At 44.8% G+C, this 20,926-nt stretch overlaps 7 protein-coding genes across 7 annotated transcripts; 3 read left to right on the plus strand and 4 right to left on the minus strand.

The window, feature by feature from the left end:
- Positions 1-416: 416 nt before the first annotated feature.
- GGI43DRAFT_271763 (Pfs, NACHT, and ankyrin domain protein) lies at positions 417-5,453 on the minus strand. Its single transcript, XM_083201091.1, has 3 exons — positions 4,080-5,453; positions 3,883-3,909; positions 417-3,828 (listed from the first exon to the last, which is right to left on the minus strand). Exons 1-3 carry the CDS (start codon positions 5,158-5,160, stop codon positions 803-805), a joined length of 4,134 nt encoding a protein of 1,377 aa, XP_083055576.1. The 5' UTR covers positions 5,161-5,453; the 3' UTR covers positions 417-802.
- A 2,433-nt stretch (positions 5,454-7,886) lies between these two features.
- Positions 7,887-9,401, plus strand: GGI43DRAFT_272012 (class I SAM-dependent methyltransferase). Its single transcript, XM_083201094.1, has 5 exons — positions 7,887-8,065; positions 8,120-8,138; positions 8,198-8,317; positions 8,381-8,996; positions 9,064-9,401. The coding sequence occupies exons 1-5, from the start codon at positions 8,033-8,035 to the stop codon at positions 9,104-9,106; spliced, it is 831 nt and encodes a 276-aa protein (XP_083055577.1). The 5' UTR covers positions 7,887-8,032; the 3' UTR covers positions 9,107-9,401.
- A 1,122-nt stretch (positions 9,402-10,523) lies between these two features.
- GGI43DRAFT_272000 (kinase-like domain-containing protein) lies at positions 10,524-12,756 on the minus strand. The gene has a single exon (XM_083201093.1). The coding sequence runs from the start codon at positions 12,673-12,675 to the stop codon at positions 10,948-10,950; it is 1,728 nt and encodes a 575-aa protein (XP_083055578.1). The 5' UTR covers positions 12,676-12,756; the 3' UTR covers positions 10,524-10,947.
- A 116-nt stretch (positions 12,757-12,872) lies between these two features.
- Positions 12,873-14,427, plus strand: GGI43DRAFT_272047 (uncharacterized protein). The gene has a single exon (XM_083201095.1). The coding sequence runs from the start codon at positions 12,936-12,938 to the stop codon at positions 14,022-14,024; it is 1,089 nt and encodes a 362-aa protein (XP_083055579.1). The 5' UTR covers positions 12,873-12,935; the 3' UTR covers positions 14,025-14,427.
- Positions 14,253-16,984, minus strand: GGI43DRAFT_431675 (P-loop containing nucleoside triphosphate hydrolase protein; the record flags this gene model as incomplete). Its single annotated transcript, XM_083209438.1, has 2 exons — positions 14,253-16,685; positions 16,752-16,984. 2 exons carry the CDS (start codon positions 16,982-16,984, stop codon positions 14,648-14,650), a joined length of 2,271 nt encoding a protein of 756 aa, XP_083055580.1. The 3' UTR covers positions 14,253-14,647.
- A 680-nt stretch (positions 16,985-17,664) lies between these two features.
- Positions 17,665-18,691, plus strand: GGI43DRAFT_417978 (uncharacterized protein). Its single transcript, XM_083207477.1, has 2 exons — positions 17,665-17,687; positions 17,811-18,691. The coding sequence occupies exon 2, from the start codon at positions 17,930-17,932 to the stop codon at positions 18,368-18,370; it is 441 nt and encodes a 146-aa protein (XP_083055581.1). The 5' UTR covers positions 17,665-17,687; positions 17,811-17,929; the 3' UTR covers positions 18,371-18,691.
- Positions 18,692-19,827: 1,136 nt separating this feature from the next.
- On the minus strand, positions 19,828-20,863 carry GGI43DRAFT_272072 (uncharacterized protein). The gene is made up of 3 exons (XM_083201096.1): positions 20,710-20,863; positions 20,290-20,655; positions 19,828-20,213 (listed from the first exon to the last, which is right to left on the minus strand). The coding sequence occupies exons 1-3, from the start codon at positions 20,724-20,726 to the stop codon at positions 19,892-19,894; spliced, it is 705 nt and encodes a 234-aa protein (XP_083055582.1). The 5' UTR covers positions 20,727-20,863; the 3' UTR covers positions 19,828-19,891.
- Between the last annotated feature and the right edge of the window lie 63 nt (positions 20,864-20,926).

The following is a 20,926-nucleotide window of genomic DNA, read 5'->3' on the forward strand; positions in this document are numbered from 1 at the left end:
TTCAATATCAGTAGAAATTTGAAGACAACGAGCTGCACTTACCGAGCAAATGTGAGGCTGAGTTGGTCACGGGATCTGTAGGTTCGCGAATGGGAGCACAGCATCCAAATCCACCAGTAAGATGTCGATAACAGAGATTCTTTTTCACCACAACTCCAGCACTTCGAAGGTCAGCAAAAATCGAGAGCGACAAGCATACCTGGATGCACAGCGCCTATAGCCACCAGGCTTGGAAGTGGTAGTAGTAGTAGTACATGTATTCTTTAACGCCAAGGTTGCCACCACGGAGAATTCCATGCTCTATTCCGTATAAAGTACCTATATAGTGGTTGATCTCGGCTATAGGTACATGTAGCATTGAGCTATCAGCAATTCTATTTAATTACCCGTTACAATCTCCCCAAACGCAGGGCTTCGTGGTAGCAACCTTTCTGGCAAAAGGTGGCAGTGACGCGTACAGAGTAGCAAGCAGGCAAAAGAATTTTGCTAAATCCAGCCGCAGCCATAATAGCCCACTATAGAAGCCATAACTAAGCACATAACTTCATCAAAGAAACAGACAGGAACTGAGCAGAATAGCTATGTTGGCTCTAGTTATATATATAGGCACATCAGGGGGGTTCCGCCCGCATAAGAGAGATACAAAATCGACACCGCCACCAAAGGTATATCATGCTCTTCCACAGAATAAAAATGCATCACGCTTTAAGAGGCGGAAAATGGTTTTTTTTCTTTGAATGCCAATACTGCCCACCGCTTCAAGTACGTGCACGAAAGGCCATGCCATTACACTAATACATTTTTATCCTACCCGTTCGAGTATCCTAGCGACTCTCTCATGTCCATTCTGTTTTGCCACAATGACCGCTGTGTTTCCATCCATATCCGCATAGCGTGGATCCGCACCAGCCTCCATTAGAATAGCCACAACTCGCTCATAACCCCTCCAGGACGGCCAAAAAAGAGGCGATCTTCCAGAAATTGACATTGAATTAACGTCCACGTCTGTCCTTTGTGCTAGATTTTTAACAATCGCCTCACGTCCATTCGCTGCAGCGATCCATAACGGTGTTTCGCCCTTAATATTCTTCATATCTGGATTTATTCCTTCATGTATCAGCTGTTTGATACAATGGATATCTCCAGCCCTTGCTGCCTTATAGAATTTTGAGATGCGGTGCCATTTATCCCAATCAGAGATAATACTATTCTGCTGAGATAAAAGGTTTAGAACTGCATCCTGACCACATGTTGCCGCAGCCTTGACAACCTCTTCTGTAATAGTGATGCGGTGATCTCCTCGCCGGTTAAGGAGCAATGTCATTATTCCTTCGCCATTTACCTCATTTCCTGCAGCAACCTTGATGATTTCTTCTGTAATAGTAACCTGATCTCCTCGCCGGTCAAGAAGCAAGGCTATTACTTCCTCGCCATTTCTATTTTCTGCTGCAGCCTTGACAATTTTTTCTGTAATAGTAACCTGATCTCCTCGCTGGTCAAGGAGCAAGGCTATTACTTGCTTGCCATTTCTATTTTTTGCTGCAGCCTTAACGACTTCCTCTGTAATAGTAACCTGATCTCCTCGTCGATCAAGGAGTAATGCCATTATTTCTTTGCCATTCTTCCAATTTCCTGCTGCAGCCTTAACAACTTCTTCTGTAATAGTAACCTGGTTTCCCTGCTTGTTAAGGAGTAATGCTATTACTTTTTTATCAAACCCTGCAGCAATAGCAGACACGATGCCCTCTGTGATAATAACCTGGTCTCCTCGCCTATCAAGGAGTAATGTTATTACTTCTTTGCCACTCTCCCAATTTCCTGCTGCAGCTTTAACGACTTCTTTAGTAATAGTAATCTGGTCTTCTCGCCGGTCAAGAAGGAATGCCATCACTTCCCTACCACAACTTAAATTTCTCGCTGCAGCTTTAACAACTTCCTCTGTAATAATAACCTGGTCTCCTCGCTGGTCAAGGAGCAAGGCCATTACTTTTTTACCATCCCTCCAATTTCCTGCCGCAGCCTTAACGACTTCCTCTGTAATAGTAACCTGGTCTCCTCGCTGGTCAAGGAGCAAGGCCATAATTTCCTTGCCATTTCTATTTTCTGCCGCAGCTACCACCGTAGCGTCATTTACCTTTGCTCCCAAGCAAAGTAATTTAGAGGTGACGCGTATATGCCCACTTCCAACGGCTTGTTCTATGGCTGTTTCATTTTCCTGGTCAACGCAATTAACATCAATGACTGGCTTTATTTTTTTAGTGTTGGAGTCCCGATAGTTCTGATTAGCAATGTAATCCACTAAAGGAGCAATTCCCCACCGCCCAGCAACATGTAAAATAGAGAATTGCTGTGGGATATCATAGAAATATCCGTAATATTTTGATCGTAGAGTCTCTATCCAGTGCTCCCGACTAGGCGAATTGACTCTAAAAAACTCAACTTCGGAGTCTCTAACTTCGAATCTTGACTGTGCCATATGCGCGTGATTAAACCAATCTTGAGCTGCGTAAGACAGGAAGTGGATATGTGACAGCTCCCTGCTATGGAACCGTTCGATAAGAAGATTGACACAGCGATACGCAATATCGGCATGAGCTTCGAGCTCATTAATAAAATAACTAGAGTTGGCTCCAACTAAATAGTCTCTCACGGACTGATGCAGTAAGAGCACTTTTTCATCTTGGATAATGATCATCAGACGGCAGGATGCGATTTGATCTCGTGTAAACTGGATTCTGGTATCTATATCCACTTCTTCTTGGTATAGTTGGCAAGCTTGAGATAGATCTAATACACTTAGAGGCCGCATACAAACGGCAACTAAGCTTAGGATGCGTCGGACTATATCAGCTCCAGACTCCTCCTGTTCAATAGCTGTATCGAGGAGTCTTTTATACAGTGAATGAAGTCCTTTAGGCATTATTCGTAAGACTTGGATAGCGTTCTTTGAAGGGACATCTTCCAGCTCCTTGCATACCAAGCCAACCCAAAGAAAAGTACCTTCAGCTTTCTCTCTAAGGATATCGCTGACTTGCTGTTTAACCTTTTCTGTGTACTTTTTTTTCTTAGCAAGACCTACTACTCTTTCCTCAATACACAGGTCGATGTCTTGCTTTGCTTGAGGAAAGGATGCTAAATCCTGATTCGCAAATTCTTCCAAGTATTCGAAGATCTCAGAATATGGCCGGCTGGTGATTAATATCCGAATATTTGGTGGAGCATCCTGACCCTGAAAGGTTTCTTGAAACTGTCGTAATAGGATCTTTTGCGATTCTAGATCGCATTCATCCAGAGCGTCAATAATGCAATATTTTTGACCAGTATTTTGATCTGCGGCTGCAGCCATGAATATTGTCCAGAGACCATCAAACGATTTAAACAGCTCTGCCCCTCGCTCATTATACTTTGGCAAGAGATAGTCAAGAAGCTGCGAGTGCTGCTGGATGAGTTGGTGGAGAAGTCCCCTAAGAACTGATGTGGCTGTCTTCCGCTTATCAAAGCTAGAGTCGCAGGAAAAATATGCAAGCGTTTTCCCATCTGTTACGGAGAAAGCCTTTGATAGCTCTTCGGCGAGGAAAATAGCCATTGTGGATTTTCCTGTTCCAGGGTTCCCATGAAGCCACAGAAGATTGGTCGTTTGGCTCTCGGAGCATGCTGTTTGTCCTGAACTAAGCCAGGCACTGAGCTCTTTCGTCTCAAGTATCCACTCGCAAGTGCCACGGGCGCGATCTCCTTTCTTACGTTTCAATGACTTTCTATCTTCAGACGGGTCGGTTAAGAAGAGATCGCGTCGACAATTTCCTGCTTCTTGGTTCTCCGTTAAGGCGCCTTGTTAGTTTTTTAGCAAAATTTGGCAGATATCACACAGATGGCAAGACTTACCCCTACTATCGACAATAGTCCCTCTCGCTATCAATAACGTTAGTAAGCATTGAACCAAGTAGTAAGACACACGATTCTTCTGATGGCGAATGACATCACTTGGATTAGCGCACCCCTCAGATGTCGTTGTCGAGACTGTCATGAACCACAATTGGTAGGGCCGCAGTATTGCAAAAAAGAAGTAGCGCAAAACTCACTTGCAGTAGGTGTTGGCATCGCCTCCAGAAACTCTCTGGCATATGCCGCTGCTGAGGCCGCAGAATATTCCTGCCACTCCTTGTTTTTGTGAGAATCTGAGTAGTCGCAGATTCCTCGGATTACCAGGCATGGGAAATGGTCCATCAGGCCAGCTGCCTCCATCTCGAAGCATATGACACCAAGTTCTTGAGCAATTATATCTCTAGTAATACCATGCTTCATAACTTGGTTCCCGGAAGCAATGCCTCCATAGTGAATTTGTGGGTGATGATTCGCTCGCGGAGGTCGACAAACTAACTTGGAAGCGTCACATCCATCGCAGTTGGGTGAAATAGGGTCGTGATCGTAATCAGCAGAGAAGAGTCTGTCTTGCAAAAAAATGGAGTGGGCATATTTAGCCATTTCTGGTTGCTTATCCTGCATCTCTTGAAGTATGGATGGCACTCGGCTGGGCTTGGATTCGTGAATTGACCGCAGTAGGGAGATATGATTTAGGAGTTCTGGTCGGGGTTTCCATGGAATGCCAGTTCGCTCAATCTGCCCATTTCCAATGACCTTGCCAAGATCGTACTGCACCACCTTACAACCAACCACAATATCGCCAAGTCGTAGGTCGATATTACCGGGCACACCGCCACCAATTCCTACCATCAAACGTACGCGGATAGAAGGGAAACTTCTGTCCATGTTACTCGCGACGTTTGCAGCATTATTTGCCCCGTAATAGGATGCCGGTAAGCACGCTATAACGATATTGTGAGCCCCAATGTTACCTAACGTATATGCGTTGCTATCGTTCAGCGCAGTAGGTAGGCTCTCGTGAATGCCGTCTAACATGGCACGGGCCGCTGCCATCTCAATGTGAAGCGCGCAGATCCAGCCAACAGTATAGTCACTATATTGGAGTCTGGGTATTCGGTTGTAAACAGCATTGCCAATAGCAGTTCTTTGCCGTTTCGCCGAGCCAGAAAAACAAGATTCGGCATTATCTTCTCCCCAAGCTCTCTTTTCGTTGCTTGGAGATATCTCCGACACAGCCCCATTTTGGTTATAAAACGGTAGCTCCCGGGGAAACGACATTAGTACTTAGGTGTGTTATGATGATGAGCCGGGCCGGTGATCTCGCATAGGAGATAGATAAAAGAAATCGGCAGTCTTCGTGTCAGACTGGCGAACCTAGTGGGAAGTTTGAAAGAAATTTGCGGGATAGATCGGTTATAATTCAACTATGATAGAGAGCCCATAGACATGTTGGTGTCCTTAATAGCAAGGCGGATTCTTGGGCGCTTATGCAAGGCGGACTCGCTTTTCCACCACTAGCTTGTCAAATAGGGTAGCAGGAGCACGCAGGATTTGAGGGCCGACATTAATCTCATAAGCTCGAGAGGTGGTTCAAAGAGCAGTTCTTTCTTATGCCAGAAATTCTTTGAGCAATAAATATGATGAGTGAAGAAATGAAGAAGAATATCACTACGAGAAGGCTGTTAGGCTTGGTTAGGTGCGGGGATGGACTACATGTATGTACTAAGGTAGGTTATACATGTAGTTGGCCCCCAAGAGCCTAGGTAAGCGCTGACTCCTAACAGGATGCACGGGATCCCTGCACATTTATTTTTGAGTCTTGCTCAGAGGTCTCCCGCTGTTGCCTGTACTGAACCACTCTCACCATGAGTTGCAATTCTACTCATACAGACTGGAATGGTAGGCCACTAAGAAACGTGGATGCTTTAGTGGCTTGCATAGCCGCCGCCGTTAGTCATAAAGATGTGGCGGGTTTGTGGCCAATTGCATCGTGTATCGCATTTCTTATCACAGTACCCCAGAATGTTGCAATTGCGAAACACATACGAACGAACGCCGATTGTTGTGTGTTTTCTATTTTTTTTTTTTTCCTTGCCTCTGGTTATATCTGCTGCTAATTCTGGCAATCGTATATCTTATGACGAACTCTCTTCCAAAAATAAATAAATAAATAAATAAACTTGCGTCTACTTGTTCTTTGTATACCTATCATAATTTCTACTTCTATGCGAGGTGACTTGCCAGAGCCTTCTACAATTCAGCAGTGCGGAGAAGACAGCAATTCTAGTTCATGGATTATTCAAGCCCTGGAGCATGCTATTGAATGCCAGTATGATTTGGTCTGTGCATGTTTGCAGCGCAGAAATATTCGGAATCCGGTCATTAGCAGTATGTGTTGCCTTACAGCGCTTGGTATGTATTATCCAACGCGGCGTGGATTTTATAGGCTGCTAATCTATGGACTTCATAAATGTGATGTAACGCACGTCCACATGGTTTGACATATTGAAAGACTTTCCATATACTGAAGATTGGCACGCGTCAAGCATAGCTCTGACACTGGCTGCTACGAACAGAATATATTGCTAGTAGGGCTTGTTTATGCCAAGTGCTTCGAGCAACATTGGTCATGTCTTGCACAAACAATCCACTGAAGCATGTATTACTTCTGATGGAGGAACTTCACAAAGCTCAACACTCGAAACAGATGGTAATTTCTCAAATCGACTATGATTTGTGAGGTCATTTTGTATTCCAACAATCTGGTCCAGTCACCCTTCCCAGACGATAAACTTTTCTTTGGACGGAGCAAGTTGAACACGGACAAGAAAATATCTTGAGCCTGTCTACCCGCTCGAGATATGAGAATCTTCTCTCCGCCAGGATGGAATTTGGAGAGATCAGTAACATCGTAGACGCTATTGCCCACTGCAATCCATAGATCCGTTGGCAAATTGTGCAACGAAAGAACTGATCCCAGAACTTGGAGGCTCTAGGGACACTTGCATTCGAATATTGGGCATACGCGACGTGATAACGGGTGAAAAACTCAAGCTTCAAGATGCGACGTAGCTTGTGCCGCAGTGGTGGCCGGTTCAACACTTGAATTACAAGTTTGTGGCTCTCGAGCTTCTCGGGGGTAGAGTGAATCTCGCCTCTAGGCCAATGATAGGTCTGCTCCAATATTGTAAAATACACGCCAAATGCTGCGCATACTTCATAATCGCTGTAGAATGCCGATGTTATAGCCACCAATGATTCCATACCAAGCATATTGTTCAACGATTCGATTAGACGGTGGTGTTATCCCAGCTGCAGTGCTCGCCCAAGATTGCCCATGACTTCATATACCTTAGAATAGCAGATCCAGGCCTGCGATTCACATCTAATCTGAGGCAAGATGTGAAACCAGGAAGCTGGAGCCAGCCGCCCTGCCGCCCTGCCGCCAGTATACATAGCTACTGTAGTGGCTGAACAATGATTAGCTATAGTCTTAGACAACAAAGTGACCTGTAATAATACTCAGGGTTTCCCAAATGTAATGCTTAGAAGAAGCCAAGCGTATATGCAGGTTATATCAAGGTTCATAATGGAATATCATACAATCTTATAGCAAGATAGGCGGATACTTCCAATAGACTACTATGAGCAAGAAAGACAATGATGGATCGACGAATATTACTGAATCTTCTAATGAACTAGACCAGTTGAGATGCTTAGGTTAAGATTTGCCACCGCTCGGTAGACAAATATAGGAAAGCCAAGGGGACACTAACGCAATATAAAACCTTGAAATGAGACTTCAAATATACTACTACAGTAGGCCCTAAACTGAGATCTGCAGTATGCATTAGTATGTCTCTCCCGTAAATGTAACTTCAAAATGGCGCGTGATTGCTTAATGGTCATAGCTCTGGAACATTGATTTTGAGATCTATTACGATTGAATTTTTTGGATATATGAGTAAGATACGCTCCTTAATAGGACACAATCATTCCTTCAGGCAATATATGTGCACAACGCATCTAAACTAGCCCATATCAACCACGCAACATTACAGAGTACAGCAACAGAACGTATATTCGCCACTCCATTGAAAGGATCTATCATAAATTTCTCATCTTTGTTGGATATAGAATCAATTAAACAATGGCATATTTCATGGTCGATACTTCTGTACAAGTAGGTCAGCCTAAGCCATGCTTAGAATGAATAATTTACTTACATCTTACTTAGACAGAGAAAGATCGATTAAGTACATTCACACCGATATCTTTCCTGAAATGGAAGATGAGATGGCTAACGCTAGATCAGACCACCAACACAACATAGTGATGCGCCTTCTTGGAGACAGGCTGGGAAAAGCACCAGTTCATTCACCGGCTCAGGTGCTGGATTTGGCTACTGGGACGGGAATATGGGCCATACAGTATGGTTCGTATCGTACCACTTCTTCTCCTTCCTCCTCATCGGAGCCTCAGCTGATATGGAGAATAGCTGAGCAGCATCCTGAATCAACTGTGCTCGGAGTTGATCTCAATATCACAGAGCCGCAAGGACTAATTCCAGGCAACTGCCGGTTTCTACAGTTTGATGCCGAGAGTGATGAATGGCCGTTGGCTCATTCCTTTGACTATGTCCACTTTGGACATGTTGTCACTTGCTTTGACGACACCAAAGCCGTGATGAGGAAAGCATTTGATCACATGAAACCTGGTGGCTGGATTGAGTTTCACGATCCTGAAGTACGACATACTGCTGATGACGACTCTGCCAAGGGCACTGCTATTGAAAAATGGGTTGAAATGGCCGTCAAAGGTGCCAGTAATGTGGGGCGAGACCTGCAGAAGCCAGCTCGCTATCAGACATGGCTCAGCGAAACTGGCTTTGTCAATGTCCGCGAAGACAGATTCTCGTTACCAAGTAACGAATGGCCAGAGGACACCAAGCTCAAACAATTTGGTGCCATGTATAAACACAACCTCTTATGGCTGACTGAGAGTCTCGCCAGATTCCTGAGCCTTGCGGGATTGTCCAACATGGAGGCCGAGGATCTGAAGGAGCGCGCAAAGAGGGATATTCAAAATCCGCAGATTCATATTACCTTTCCGTAGTAAGTCCATTAATATTTCGCGTGACTCAAGTGCTTGTTGAGAGTTGCTGACACCAAGCTACAATAGCCATATTGTATATGCACAAAAACCTTTGAATGCGCATATCTAACAGAATATATATAACACACATAAGGCGAATATATGATGTGTTTGTGTGTTTATACGTTTGATCTTGATAGCAAATCCAAGTGAATGTTAACAGAAGATACGAGTTAGATGGAGCTTTCAGATAGGTATATTGCCTAGCCTTCAAGTCGCTTTATCTAGTACAGGTCGATATCTATTGTAAATGAACCCCTCACTTTACCCTCTATTGAGGGCAAAAGAGCAAAAATAGAAATCAGAGAAAGTGATGTAAGCAACATTTGTAAAATAAGCAGAATTCAGCATCAAAACGATAAACGATGGATTCGATACCAGCTGAATAAGAGCATGACATATGTCGCAGTTACGGCTTATACTCAGGTACCCACCATGTTTCTCATCACCCTTAACCGTGCCGCGCTTCCCCTCCCATATAGCTTGTGTTTTGTTTCACCCTGCCGTTGGAACCGCTATAAGATGGCTCTTCCACCCATGCTCATATCCACCGTTGTTCTATCACCGGCAAGATGAGATAATACCTACATGTACCTATTCGGCTTTCGGTCTAGCTTGGACGGCTGGTTCACCAGGAAACGGTGGGCGATTAAACGATAAATGATGCAATCAAAGTACGTCGAGCCACTAGCCATTATGGATTACATTATTAGGAAAATGTGCAGTCTAGTTCAATTTGAGATTATGTCAGTTGGATCGTTCACTTTATATTCCGTAGACTATAAGCCTATGAATATGTTGGGTTGCGTGATGACTGGTGCAATTTTCACGTGGGTAAATACTCGTGAGAATATTAATAAACGAGGATATTAATATATAAGTATCCATAGCATGGATGAAAAGCACTCCAAGACATTGACATTGACCGTCGAGGCGCACCACACCACCTCACGGGAGGAAGCCGAGGCCCGAACTAGCAAACATTCTCGACGTACGGAGCTTAATCAGCGAATCGGAAGCCATCGTGCTTCACAGGGTTATACTGCCCCAGGAAGCTCTTAACCGTCTACACAGATCCTTGACACTATTGGGCTGCTCAGGCCAACGACGTCATAAACTTCTCTTCGAAAGGGAGCTCACGCATGGCCTCACTGAGTTCACCTGGACCAAGAAACAGAAAAATAGCAATTTGGAATGTGAGCAAACCATGCAGCCAGCTCTGTTTGGTTCAGGGTCAGTAAATGGGCACTTCAAAATATAGGCCACGAGATTATTAAAACCCGCTGATTACATCTTCCAAGAACACGAGAGATGCAGCGCGAGCTGACAGCCTCATTACCACAACTACATTTCGCTTGCCCGGATGTCCCACCATATGGGAAAGCGGGATAAATGTCTCAACAAAGCCATGCAGGATTGCGATATCACATTCCAAAACTGCGACTTGGTAATGCAAGACCTCGATAAATTAATGGAGGATCTATATCTGCTCGAGCCTACCGGAGAGCAGGCTGATTCAACAGAAGCAGACTCCAAGTAAGCCAAGTCGACAAAAAATGACAACTCACTATACCATGCCGGATGACTTGACCTTGATAATCATGGGCTTCCAAGATTGATACTTCAAACTTGCGTTTATTGCCAGAAGTGCGCCGTTGTGGCACCAGCTTCAAAACGCTCGTCCCGTCTTCTGTAGGTAGGCCATCGATACCCAAAAGCCGAGGCTGTCACTGCCGCCGCACGACGGGAGATAATTCGAGACGCAGACAGTGAGAGTCTGCCAACACATCAATGGCTTCCTTCCTCAGGCAGCTGGCAATGCCGATCAAGAACAAATAGCAAGGAACCGACTAGTCTCTTCGCTCAGGTGGCGGTTACGAGGCCGCAAAGCGAACCATACATACAGCCTGCTCAGCCTTTTTTCGAGTCTGATTCAATGATCTTATAATCTTCTGTATCAGGCGAGAGCACTCTGACTCTCTTGGCTCCCCCTGATTGTATCTTGGCTTTCCGCTTCTGTTTCTTCTTGTCCTCCCTCCTTTGCTTCTCATCCCAGACAGGTTGCCAGGCGCTGCTCGCAAGAGCCTCGGCTGCGCTTGGCCGACGTTCTGGTTCCCAGGCAAACATTTGGTTCAAGAGAGGAGCAAAACGCTCCAAAAATGAAAGTCGTTTAATCCGGTATTGTACTTGGCTTTGCATCTGTAGATAGTCACGCTCTGTTACAATCTTAAAATTGTCTGGTGGTCGCATAAAAGTATAAAGCCATGAAGTGGCCAGTGCCCAGATATCCAGTTTAGTCTTATCTAGGTTTATTGTTGATCTATTGTTTAATTTCTGCCAAACTTCAGGTGCGATACAAATACAAGTTGCATCATACGGTTTTCTCTCCACTTGACTCATAGACAGAGACAAGGCAGCCTTTTTAGTCGAAAGAGCTTTAGTAGTCGTATACGATGTATGTGCTGTGTTAGCCAATATGAGCAGTGAACTAGGCCGTATATTCCCGTGAATAAGGCCTTTTTCATGCAGTACAGAGAGGCCCAATAACGTTTGATGAAAGTATGCAAGGTGTGTATCTTGTTCCAACTTGGTCCAAGGAAGATCCAGAAAATTATATCCGGCCAGCGGCATGGAATAGAAGGTGTATCGGCACTCATCGAGCATCTCACTGTTAGACGCATCAAATAGGCACGGAGGAGAAGTCTGGTGAGAACACCAGATATCGATAATTCCAAGAATCCCACTGTCCTCTGTGTCTCTGCTCTGGAGGGCCATCTTCAGCCGTTCGACAACATACTGGCGTGTCTTGGATACCTCTCTATTCCATAGCTTCTTGACAGCAACCGGCTGTCCCGTATGAATGTCGACGGCGGTGGTGACGTTGGTGGTTGGGATCTTGTGATGGAGCCAAACATTCCACGAAGCTTCATGATATGGACTTGGCATTGGGATGAAGTTGAACAGGCGTGAGGGATTGAGTCCATGGAAGTCACTCTTGATAACCCCGTTCATATAAGCAGTAAATCTATCGAAATTCTCCCGGGTCTGCGTCACAAATTTGAAAAGAAAGCGGTATGGACCGAAACGAAGATAATTGCGCTCTCTTCGCAAGACGCACGCCATTCCCTTGCCCCATTCATCTAAGTGGAGTGTCAAGTCATTATCGTGCATATCGCCTTGCTCATAGATGATTGGTCGATCGCAAAAAGTCCTGAGAATCAGAACACCTGAAGTCGGATGGAAGGTGATATAGGCGTGAAAGTCTTTAATGTAGTTACGAATTGTGTGAGAAGCTGGCGAGTCGCCTGGAGCACAGAGAAGAATGTCTGGGTTAGTGAGGCCCAGCTCTTTATCGGCCAAAGTTGGCGATGCACCAGCGCCAATTTGCCATTCCACGAACTTGGAAGAGCGTGAGGCTTGAGACTCGGAGGCTGAATCGGAGCCATTATCTTCTGAGCTAGAACTATTAGACGATAAAGGCAACGATATGTGATAGCCAATGGTATTCCTGTTGCTAATGAGAGTTGGCGGTGACGCCTTAGCCTGGATAAGTTCAAATAGGAGAACGGCCGCGTCGTTGGCAGCGGTAAAGGTGGCAAATGGGATATCGCGAGGCAAAGAATTAGAATCAGCCGCCATGGCGTTTATTTTATCATGAGCAGCGCATCAATCCAGAAAAATTAGCGACAATGAAGCAACTCTCTTCGCGATTGGGACGTCTTGCCATCTGCCGCGTCTCCATAATGAGCCGCATCTCGTCGCTGACGCGATATCACGTGATTTGAGACAACCTCATTCCTCTAGCTCCAGAGCAGCGGATGGCATCTCCTCTCATACTCAATAGCAGCAAAACTACAGAACTTCGATCGCGTTATTCCGTTGCTTTGCCTGTTGAAAACATGGCCAAAAGAAAATCTACTACAAGTCCTTCTTCGCCGCGCAAGAAGGCCAGGCTAGACCTGCCGACCGATACTCCGAGTCTTGAGATATCCAGCGACGATGGAGCATCTTCATTATCAGCATCAACATTATCGCCTCCAACTCCCGAACGACGCCAAAAACGCAAGAGAGCAGATATTGCTTCGTCCGGTAGCCTATTGGAAGAGTCAGATACGAGAATCAGCGCGAAACGAGCCAGGACACAGAGCCCAGCCAGTTCAACGAGGCATTCACGCAATCCAAACGCTGAACCATGGCCGAATCCCGACGATGATCCAGATTTCGTACCATGGCCGAGTCATTTCGATGACCCACAGTCACAAGCACATATCTATTACGAAGATGAATACTACACAAAGGAACTGACTGCGGAGGCACGAGAGTTTCGGAAAAGGGCTACATTAGCGATGCAGGGCTATTTGTTATGCCCATGCGGAAAGTATCACCAAATGGATGGCCGAAAATCGTGGCACCATCCAGGGATGGAGCCAGAGCTAGAAGAACCAGTTGGAGCACAGACCCAGCCAGATATTGATTCGACATACCGAAGTCGAAGTCGGGAGCCGCTATTAAGCCCAGAGCTTTCCGATGATGAAGAGACTGATGCAGCCGAAGGTGGCCAACTCGAAATCGCGCCTGATAGCGTTTCTGAAACATCATCGATATCATCAGATTCGCTAGTCCCTACTATCTTGGAAGCGTCAAATGTTTCTCCCACTATTTCACTCGCCACTTCGCCAGCCACTTCATCTGCCTCTTTACCCACAACCACCGAAGCTCGAGTCTCACGCCAACGCAGCAACGCAAAGCGCAATGTAGGAAAGCCAATCTCACAGCGTCAAACACGCAAGAAGAACAAGAGGAAGATGGAAGAGAAGAATAAAGATAAAGACAACAAGCGCCAGCCTCGAGGTCGGAGAACCAAGACTACACCGGCAATTGAAGAGTCTGTTGATTCACGGCGGTCATCTAGGAGAGCTGTGGGATCCCAACTGTGGTTCTTGGGTGACAACGGCAAAGCTTGCTTGGTAACATCATCATCAAAGTGAGAGTGACGTACACATGTTTTGGGAAGAATTTAGGAACTTGAGTACCAGTTGAACTGGGGAAGCATACCCGTTAACCTGGCAGGGCTGGGGGCAGCGGGCAGCTTTTTCCTTCAGTATATACCGACTACCAGCTAGCACTTCGCGACGCCATATCCGCGTCATCTATTCAAACATGGTCGTTAATCTGACAGGGTCGGAGGCAGCGGCGCAGTTTAAAAGTTGACTGCAGACTTGGCATTGCAAGACAGGGCTGGTTTTAAAGGCATGGTCGTCATTCTGGCAGGGCTGGATGCAGCGGCGTAGTCTTTGGAGGGCTCAAGAATAAGTTTTCCTCGACATGTGTGTTATTTCAATCTTTGTTTACGGATACACTTGGGAAGGCGTTGGAGTCATGGGAAAATTGTTGTTTATGATGTATTTAGCGAGATGATACCCTTTTGTTTATTGGTAATGAGCGATGCGATTTGAAATGTTGGCGAAGCTGTCAAGTCAGTATATCGCTATAGGATTTGTATTGGGCAAATACCCCAGGTATCTAGATCTAGAGTATGAATCAACGATGCCAAACCAACAATGCCAAACAAATGTAGCTATAAACCTTGCTATATATATTCCCGATTGTGTTAAGATCCCTGCAGTTCTAAAACTTCCATCTCCAATTCATATGCCTCTTCATCCCTCCCCAGTGCGCGATATATCACCGCAAGGTTTTTCATATTACGAATTGTATTGGGGTGGTTATCGCCAAGAATCTCTCGTCGTAGTGCCAGTGCCTCCGTTGATAGCCTCTCACCCTCTTCATATTTATTAAGTGAATAATATGTTGCTGCAAGGTCTGCCATACTGTTAATTGTATCAGGATGCTTGTCCCCAAGAATCTCCCGCCATAGTGCCAGTGCTTTTACCTGCATTTCCTCTGCCTCTTTGTACCTGCCAAGGTCGCTATACGTTACTCCAAGACTCTTCATACTCCAGATTGTATCAGGATGCTTTCCACCAAGAATCTCCCGCCGTAGTGCTAATACCTTGACCTTTATATGCTTTGCTTCTTCGTCTCTGCCAAGCTTAGAATATGTTGCTGCAAGATCTGCCATACTCTTAATTGTGTCAGGATGATTTTTGCCAAGAATCTCCCGCCGTAGCGCCAGTGCTTCCCACTGTAATTCTTCTGCCTCTTTATGCCTGCTCAATTGATGATATGTTACTCCAAGTCTTTCCATACTCCAGACTGTACGAGGATGCCTGTCGCCAAGAATCTTCCGCCGTAGAGCCAATACTTTCACATTTATTTCCTCTGCCTCTTTATACCTGCCGAGTTCATGGTATGTTACTGCAAGCCTTGCTAAACTTGTGATCGTATTGGTATGATTGTCGCCTAAAGTGGTCTTTCGTATTTCATATGCTCTTTGGTCTACAATCTCCCTCTCTCTCCACCTTCCACGATCGAATAAATAATCCGACAGCTTTGCGAATAAGCTCGCGGCCTTTAACTCTTTTCCACAGAGTGCAGCCCACTCACATGCTTGCTGTGCATGTGTAATGTACTTCTCGCACTTGCTCCATACCTTTGGCTCACTTTTTGGGAAGAGCTTGAAAACAATATCAAGTGCTGCAGCCGAGAAATATTTTTCCTCTATCTCTCGCTCCTTTCGACTCAGCCCATACCGCATCGCTTCTTGCACCAGCTTATGCACCTTGTATGCGCGATTTCCATCTTCAGTAGCCTGTATACTCAAAAAAGAGAAGTCACGGAGACGGGTGATGGCTTCATTAATGCTATCGCCCTCAATATCAGAGTCTGATGAAGAATCATCATCGTGTGTTTCGTGATCATGGTCCATTACATTGCTTTCGTCGTTGTAAAGAGCTGCCTGCTGAATCAACTCAACAGGGATGTTCTGGTTATCTAGAAAGGCGTGTATGTGTAAAATCTGATACGATTTTGGGTTCTCAGTCTGAAGATATTTCATCGAAATATTCCAGGTCTCCAGAATGCTGTTTGATACCTCTCGTCGCCGATGACGGTCAGTTTGTGATTGCTTTAGAATTTTCCATCTCTTTTTGCCCTCTTTTAATCTTAATATATATTGCTCAACAGTCAACATAGTCTTTTTAATATATGCTGCAGCTTGTGATATAGCGAGCGGTAGCCAGTCAAGCTCGGCAAGAAGTGCTGTAATAGCTTCTGCCTCATCTCTGCTCACTTGTTTATTTCTGACACTGTCGAACAGCTCTCTCGCTTCATCCGAGGTCATATTGGAGACTTTGATTGCCCTTCGAGCACCAACAAGACTTCCGGAGATGCGCTCGTCGCGGCTCGTCCAAAGAACCTGACCCCCTGGACCTCGTGGAATGAAGTTATCCAGTCTTAATGCATGCTCTCCGAGATTCACAGCATCTTGTGCGGAATGGCCGACACCAAAGAGCGTCAAATTATCCGCGTTATCCAAAATAAATACCCAAGGAGGGTTCGCCTCAATGTGGTAACGTACGGCTGTCAGGAGATCATCGCCATCTGGATTGCCAGGGAGACCTAGCTTCTTGGCCATCAACTTGAAGTCTTGAATGAATGTCGTCTCATTGTCAGCATGAACCCAGAACACAGAGCATTTGGGGGCCTGAGATCGGCGATAGGCATAGTCGAGGGCAATCTGAGTTTTGCTGGATTACCATTACTTAGCAACAAATATATCGCACATTATAAACTACAACGCCAGGATGGCTTACCCTGAGCCGCCAAGACCGTAGAGGGCAGTGGCGAAGAATTCCTCAGATAGCGGCAAGAGTTCATCTAACTTGCTAATGATTTCCGGACGAGGAATAAGCTCCTCATTGCGGGGAAAGGGAATCAGGGCACAGGGCTTGTGAGTGTTGCTGGCGTGATTGTGGATCACATCGCCTTGATGAATCTGGGTGCCATCTCCAAAGTTGTTGGAGTCAATGATGCGGGCAGCGCTCATATTGCGAATGTTCTTGTCATCAGAAAGAGATTAAGCAACAAAAGCAAGGCTGGAAGGGTATTTATGAGGTTATATGGATTGCGCTGAATCTTTCTTGGCGCATGGGGTAACTTATAACCCACAGCTCACTAACAAAATAACGGGAGTATGAGGCAGTAAGGGAAATTATCACCAGAGCCGATTACATGTATACATGTATCTTTCATCGCCTTCCAGGCGTGCGGGGTATGCTTGAGCCTCGAAAGAGCTCTGGAGAATTTCCCCTGTATGATTTTCTAGGTCAAGAAAAGCGTGCTAATTAACACATACACCAAATACCTACATGTACTATACCCGCTGTGTACAAAAAAAGAAGAGTGAAAGTTAAGAGGACGCCGATTATGAACACTACAGTATCACCATAGATTTATAGTTATAAGCGAGTATATGCAACATCTAAAAAGAGTCCAAGAATGATTTTTACTCCTGTTCGCTGTGTCTTTTGTGCAATTTGTAACAGGTCCTCTGTAAACCGACAGGGGTGCCAAGCTACAATCTTACTACATGTAAACATGTGATCCGTAATAAGTCGCTATCTACACCAACTCACAACACCCATTTCGCCTACAGCACCAACCAAAAATACAATTCAAAAAAATAAAAAAATAAAACATACAACAGCCGGTGTTCGCCAGTGGTCACCCACCTGACTACTAATCTGCCGGTTAGTGGCTTGTCTATGGGGGAGCAGACGGGACCCCGAATTCTCCACTACCTATGGTCGTATGTGCTAGGAATTGTATTACACCATATTATATTTGACGTTTGCTAATAGAGAAGATCGTAGCCGTCACATCCTTTACTTATACTCTTGAGAAGGAAGATTGTCATTCTGTGGTGCTGCCGCATTCCGTTTTAGGTCTTCCAATGGCTTGAATTATGTAGTTCATAGTTTGCAGAGTCTAGATGAACGACATTGAAGAGAAAACCAGACAAACGGAATTCTACCACATATTCCCAGCTACATCAGTGGTGGCTGCCATAGCCGTGAAAAGGCTGAGACAAATCGTAACTGATGCAAAAGATATTGTGACAGCGCAATATCTGCACTACAAAACTTTCGAACTTGCACACGTATCCATCAGACACTTCATGGAAGCCAGACAATGCTTGATCCAAACAGATCTGCCATATCAAGAAAGACATACCAACGCCACTAGGAACATGTTGAAACGGACGAACAGGAAGATGATGGACAACACGAACCGACAGAAGTTAGCTAAACAATTTAGATTGATGGCAACTCGGGAACCCGCAATTTTGCAGACTTTATGCTTGAATGTCAACAATTTGATGCAATGTAGCCAATGGCGAGAACCCCGTCGCCACCCCCGGAAGTGGTCATAACCACCCATCATTAAATCACCTGGGCGGAAGCTCAGGCAAAGATAGAAGGGTAGATAGCCTGCATCAAAGCTGAAAAATGGCAAGAAGGAATCATCTGTGGACATTTGACGTCAATAGATTTGGATCTTTTCAAGATAATAGTTTGATAACATCTTTCATATAGCATACGTTCATACCGGGCCCAAAGCTGATGTTGAAGAAAATTAAACATCATCAACTAGGCATTCCCAAGGCCTTTCTTGACCTGGCATTGAAATAGAAGAATCCATATCGTAGTGATTCCTTTTGAACCGTAAATAAGATCTCAAAATTTGCTTGCATCATGGTTCAACAAATGTTGGTAGCAAAGTGTAGAGACCACTCGACGCATTCATTGAACAATTATGCCAAGTGAAAAGCAGAAAGAAATAAAGAAGACCTATATTTCGCATTTGCAGGCGAACTGAGCGTATGGGATTTTGATAAGATGTTGTATTCTTCCAAGGCATTTATTGTGATGTGATAGGAGGCAAATGGGTATATTGACAGTGGGAGTATCGAATAAAACCCTGAGACTGGCGATCCGACAGTCTAAAGCACTTAGCAATACATATATGAAAGTATAATTAATAAATATTAGTACCTACTTTTTTCTCCTTTAGAATGGTTCCTTGTTGTTTGTATTGTCTCTCACAAATGGCCATAGCCGAAGCAACTATCGCGCGGCAGTCAGAAAGTTTGGCGTCCCGAATTAACCTTGAAATCAATTGTAAAAAATCGTGGTATTTGGCTGAGATTTTTTTTTCCCTTCCTTATGGCTTCATTCTTGATTAAAAATGCGGAGTAATCGTCATTGCGAAGTTTTGCAGCCTGGTCAGTCAGTTGATGTCTTTCTCCGACGCGCTGCGAGAAGTCTGTGTGGGTTTGACGAGCGACTGGAGATCCAAATGCTGGAGTACACGTATCTTGATTCGATGTCGTGTTGATTGGACTAACAGAGAATCGTGAGTATACCGTGGTTTGTATATCAGCGCAGAAGAGCACGCTCAGATACACCAAAGCCATCAGCTCAAACTACTGGACGTCCTCTCTACAAATGGCCAACCAGGTGCTTACTTCGCCGGATACCCTCCATCACATCTTCCTCCAGCTCCCTCGGCAAGATCTCCTCCTAGTTTAGAGAGTTTGTCGCACCTGGCACGAGATAATATCGTCCAGCAGAGTGCCTCAATCAGCACTATTCTTACACCCCGGGCCGAGCAAGCCTTGTGATAAATCTCATGTATCTGCCGAGATAAGTCCCCTGCTGCGATCTCGCTTCCCGTCATTTTTCGATATCAACTTTTCAGCGCTTCATTCTAGGTTGGTAGACGTGTGGTGAGATTTAATCAAGGCTTATTTGCTGCCCTTGTTATACCAAACGCTTACATGTGCCAAATCCCATTTACCGTTGATATTTGTTTTAAAAAAAAATGTGGAATACTGTGTATTATATACTCCGTATTAAAGGTAATTTATAGCTGTACTAATATTCTAGCTACACTAGATCCAATTAAAATAAAACTCGCCTTCCTTTCCGTTACCTTGCCATTGTCCGCTGAGAGTATTGTTATCGTCGTTTTGAAAGGCACCGCGGTAAAGATAGATATGACTATCAAATATCTTGGCAAATATTACTCGCCCTGATGGTGATACTACCCCTTTAATAGTGTACTTCGATGCCTGCTTGGTTGAATGACCCTGGATTATAAGCTGTTCTGCCATTTTCCCCCTTTTCCCACTGAGATAGAAATTGTCGGTTATTGGTTTGGTGGGGGTGCTGTGGGTTCCAGACCAGTTGCCCGTCATAGCTTGAAGTCTTTCCCTACGCATTATAGTGTTAGTTTAAAATAAATATGCTTTTTTCTTCCAATGGCGCAACTGAGAGAAGAAGTACATACTGGGCATCCGTATTTGCATATCCTACTAGATGGAAAGCAAATAGGCCTCCTCCTCCCGCCTGGCCTAACCCCCATGTTCCATACATCATGTTTGTTTCCGGGGTAATAACACCTTCATATCTCCACCAATGAGTTGAGTATCGTTTAATAAAGTTCACTCGAGCATTGGGGTGAATCTGTCCATCAAAGCTAAAAGGCCCAACCGCATCGCGTCCCTCACCAGAGATTTTGAGTACTTCACCGTTTGCTTTAGTCTCTAAAACGGGATATATAGTAAAGTCGGATTCTCCATCTGTTTTTAGCAACTGTGCATTTCCTTGGGCATAGGTGTAAAGGCCGGCCCATCGACCTTCTATATCTAAATTTCTATTAATTGTTAGTAACTAATTCCATGAGAAGTATGATCATGTGGATTATCACCCAAGATTCAAAGGCATTGAGATGCTAGCTTGGCCAAGGAGAATATAGGAGAAGTAAAGTTTCTTAATATAATGCCACAGTGAGATAGAAGTTGGAAGAGGAAAGAGTATTTTAGTGATTGAACCAAGTCAAGGAATAATACCTATCTATATATTTTATTTCATTTCTTGTCAGTCTCTATAAGTGGAACCAACGGGTAGCATTGGTCAATGCCCAA

The sequence above is a fragment of the Trichoderma evansii genome (assembly GCF_050947405.1).
Source record: "Trichoderma evansii strain SZMC 28006 chromosome Unknown GGI43scaffold_33, whole genome shotgun sequence".
NCBI classification, from domain to species: Eukaryota; Fungi; Ascomycota; class Sordariomycetes; order Hypocreales; family Hypocreaceae; genus Trichoderma; species Trichoderma evansii.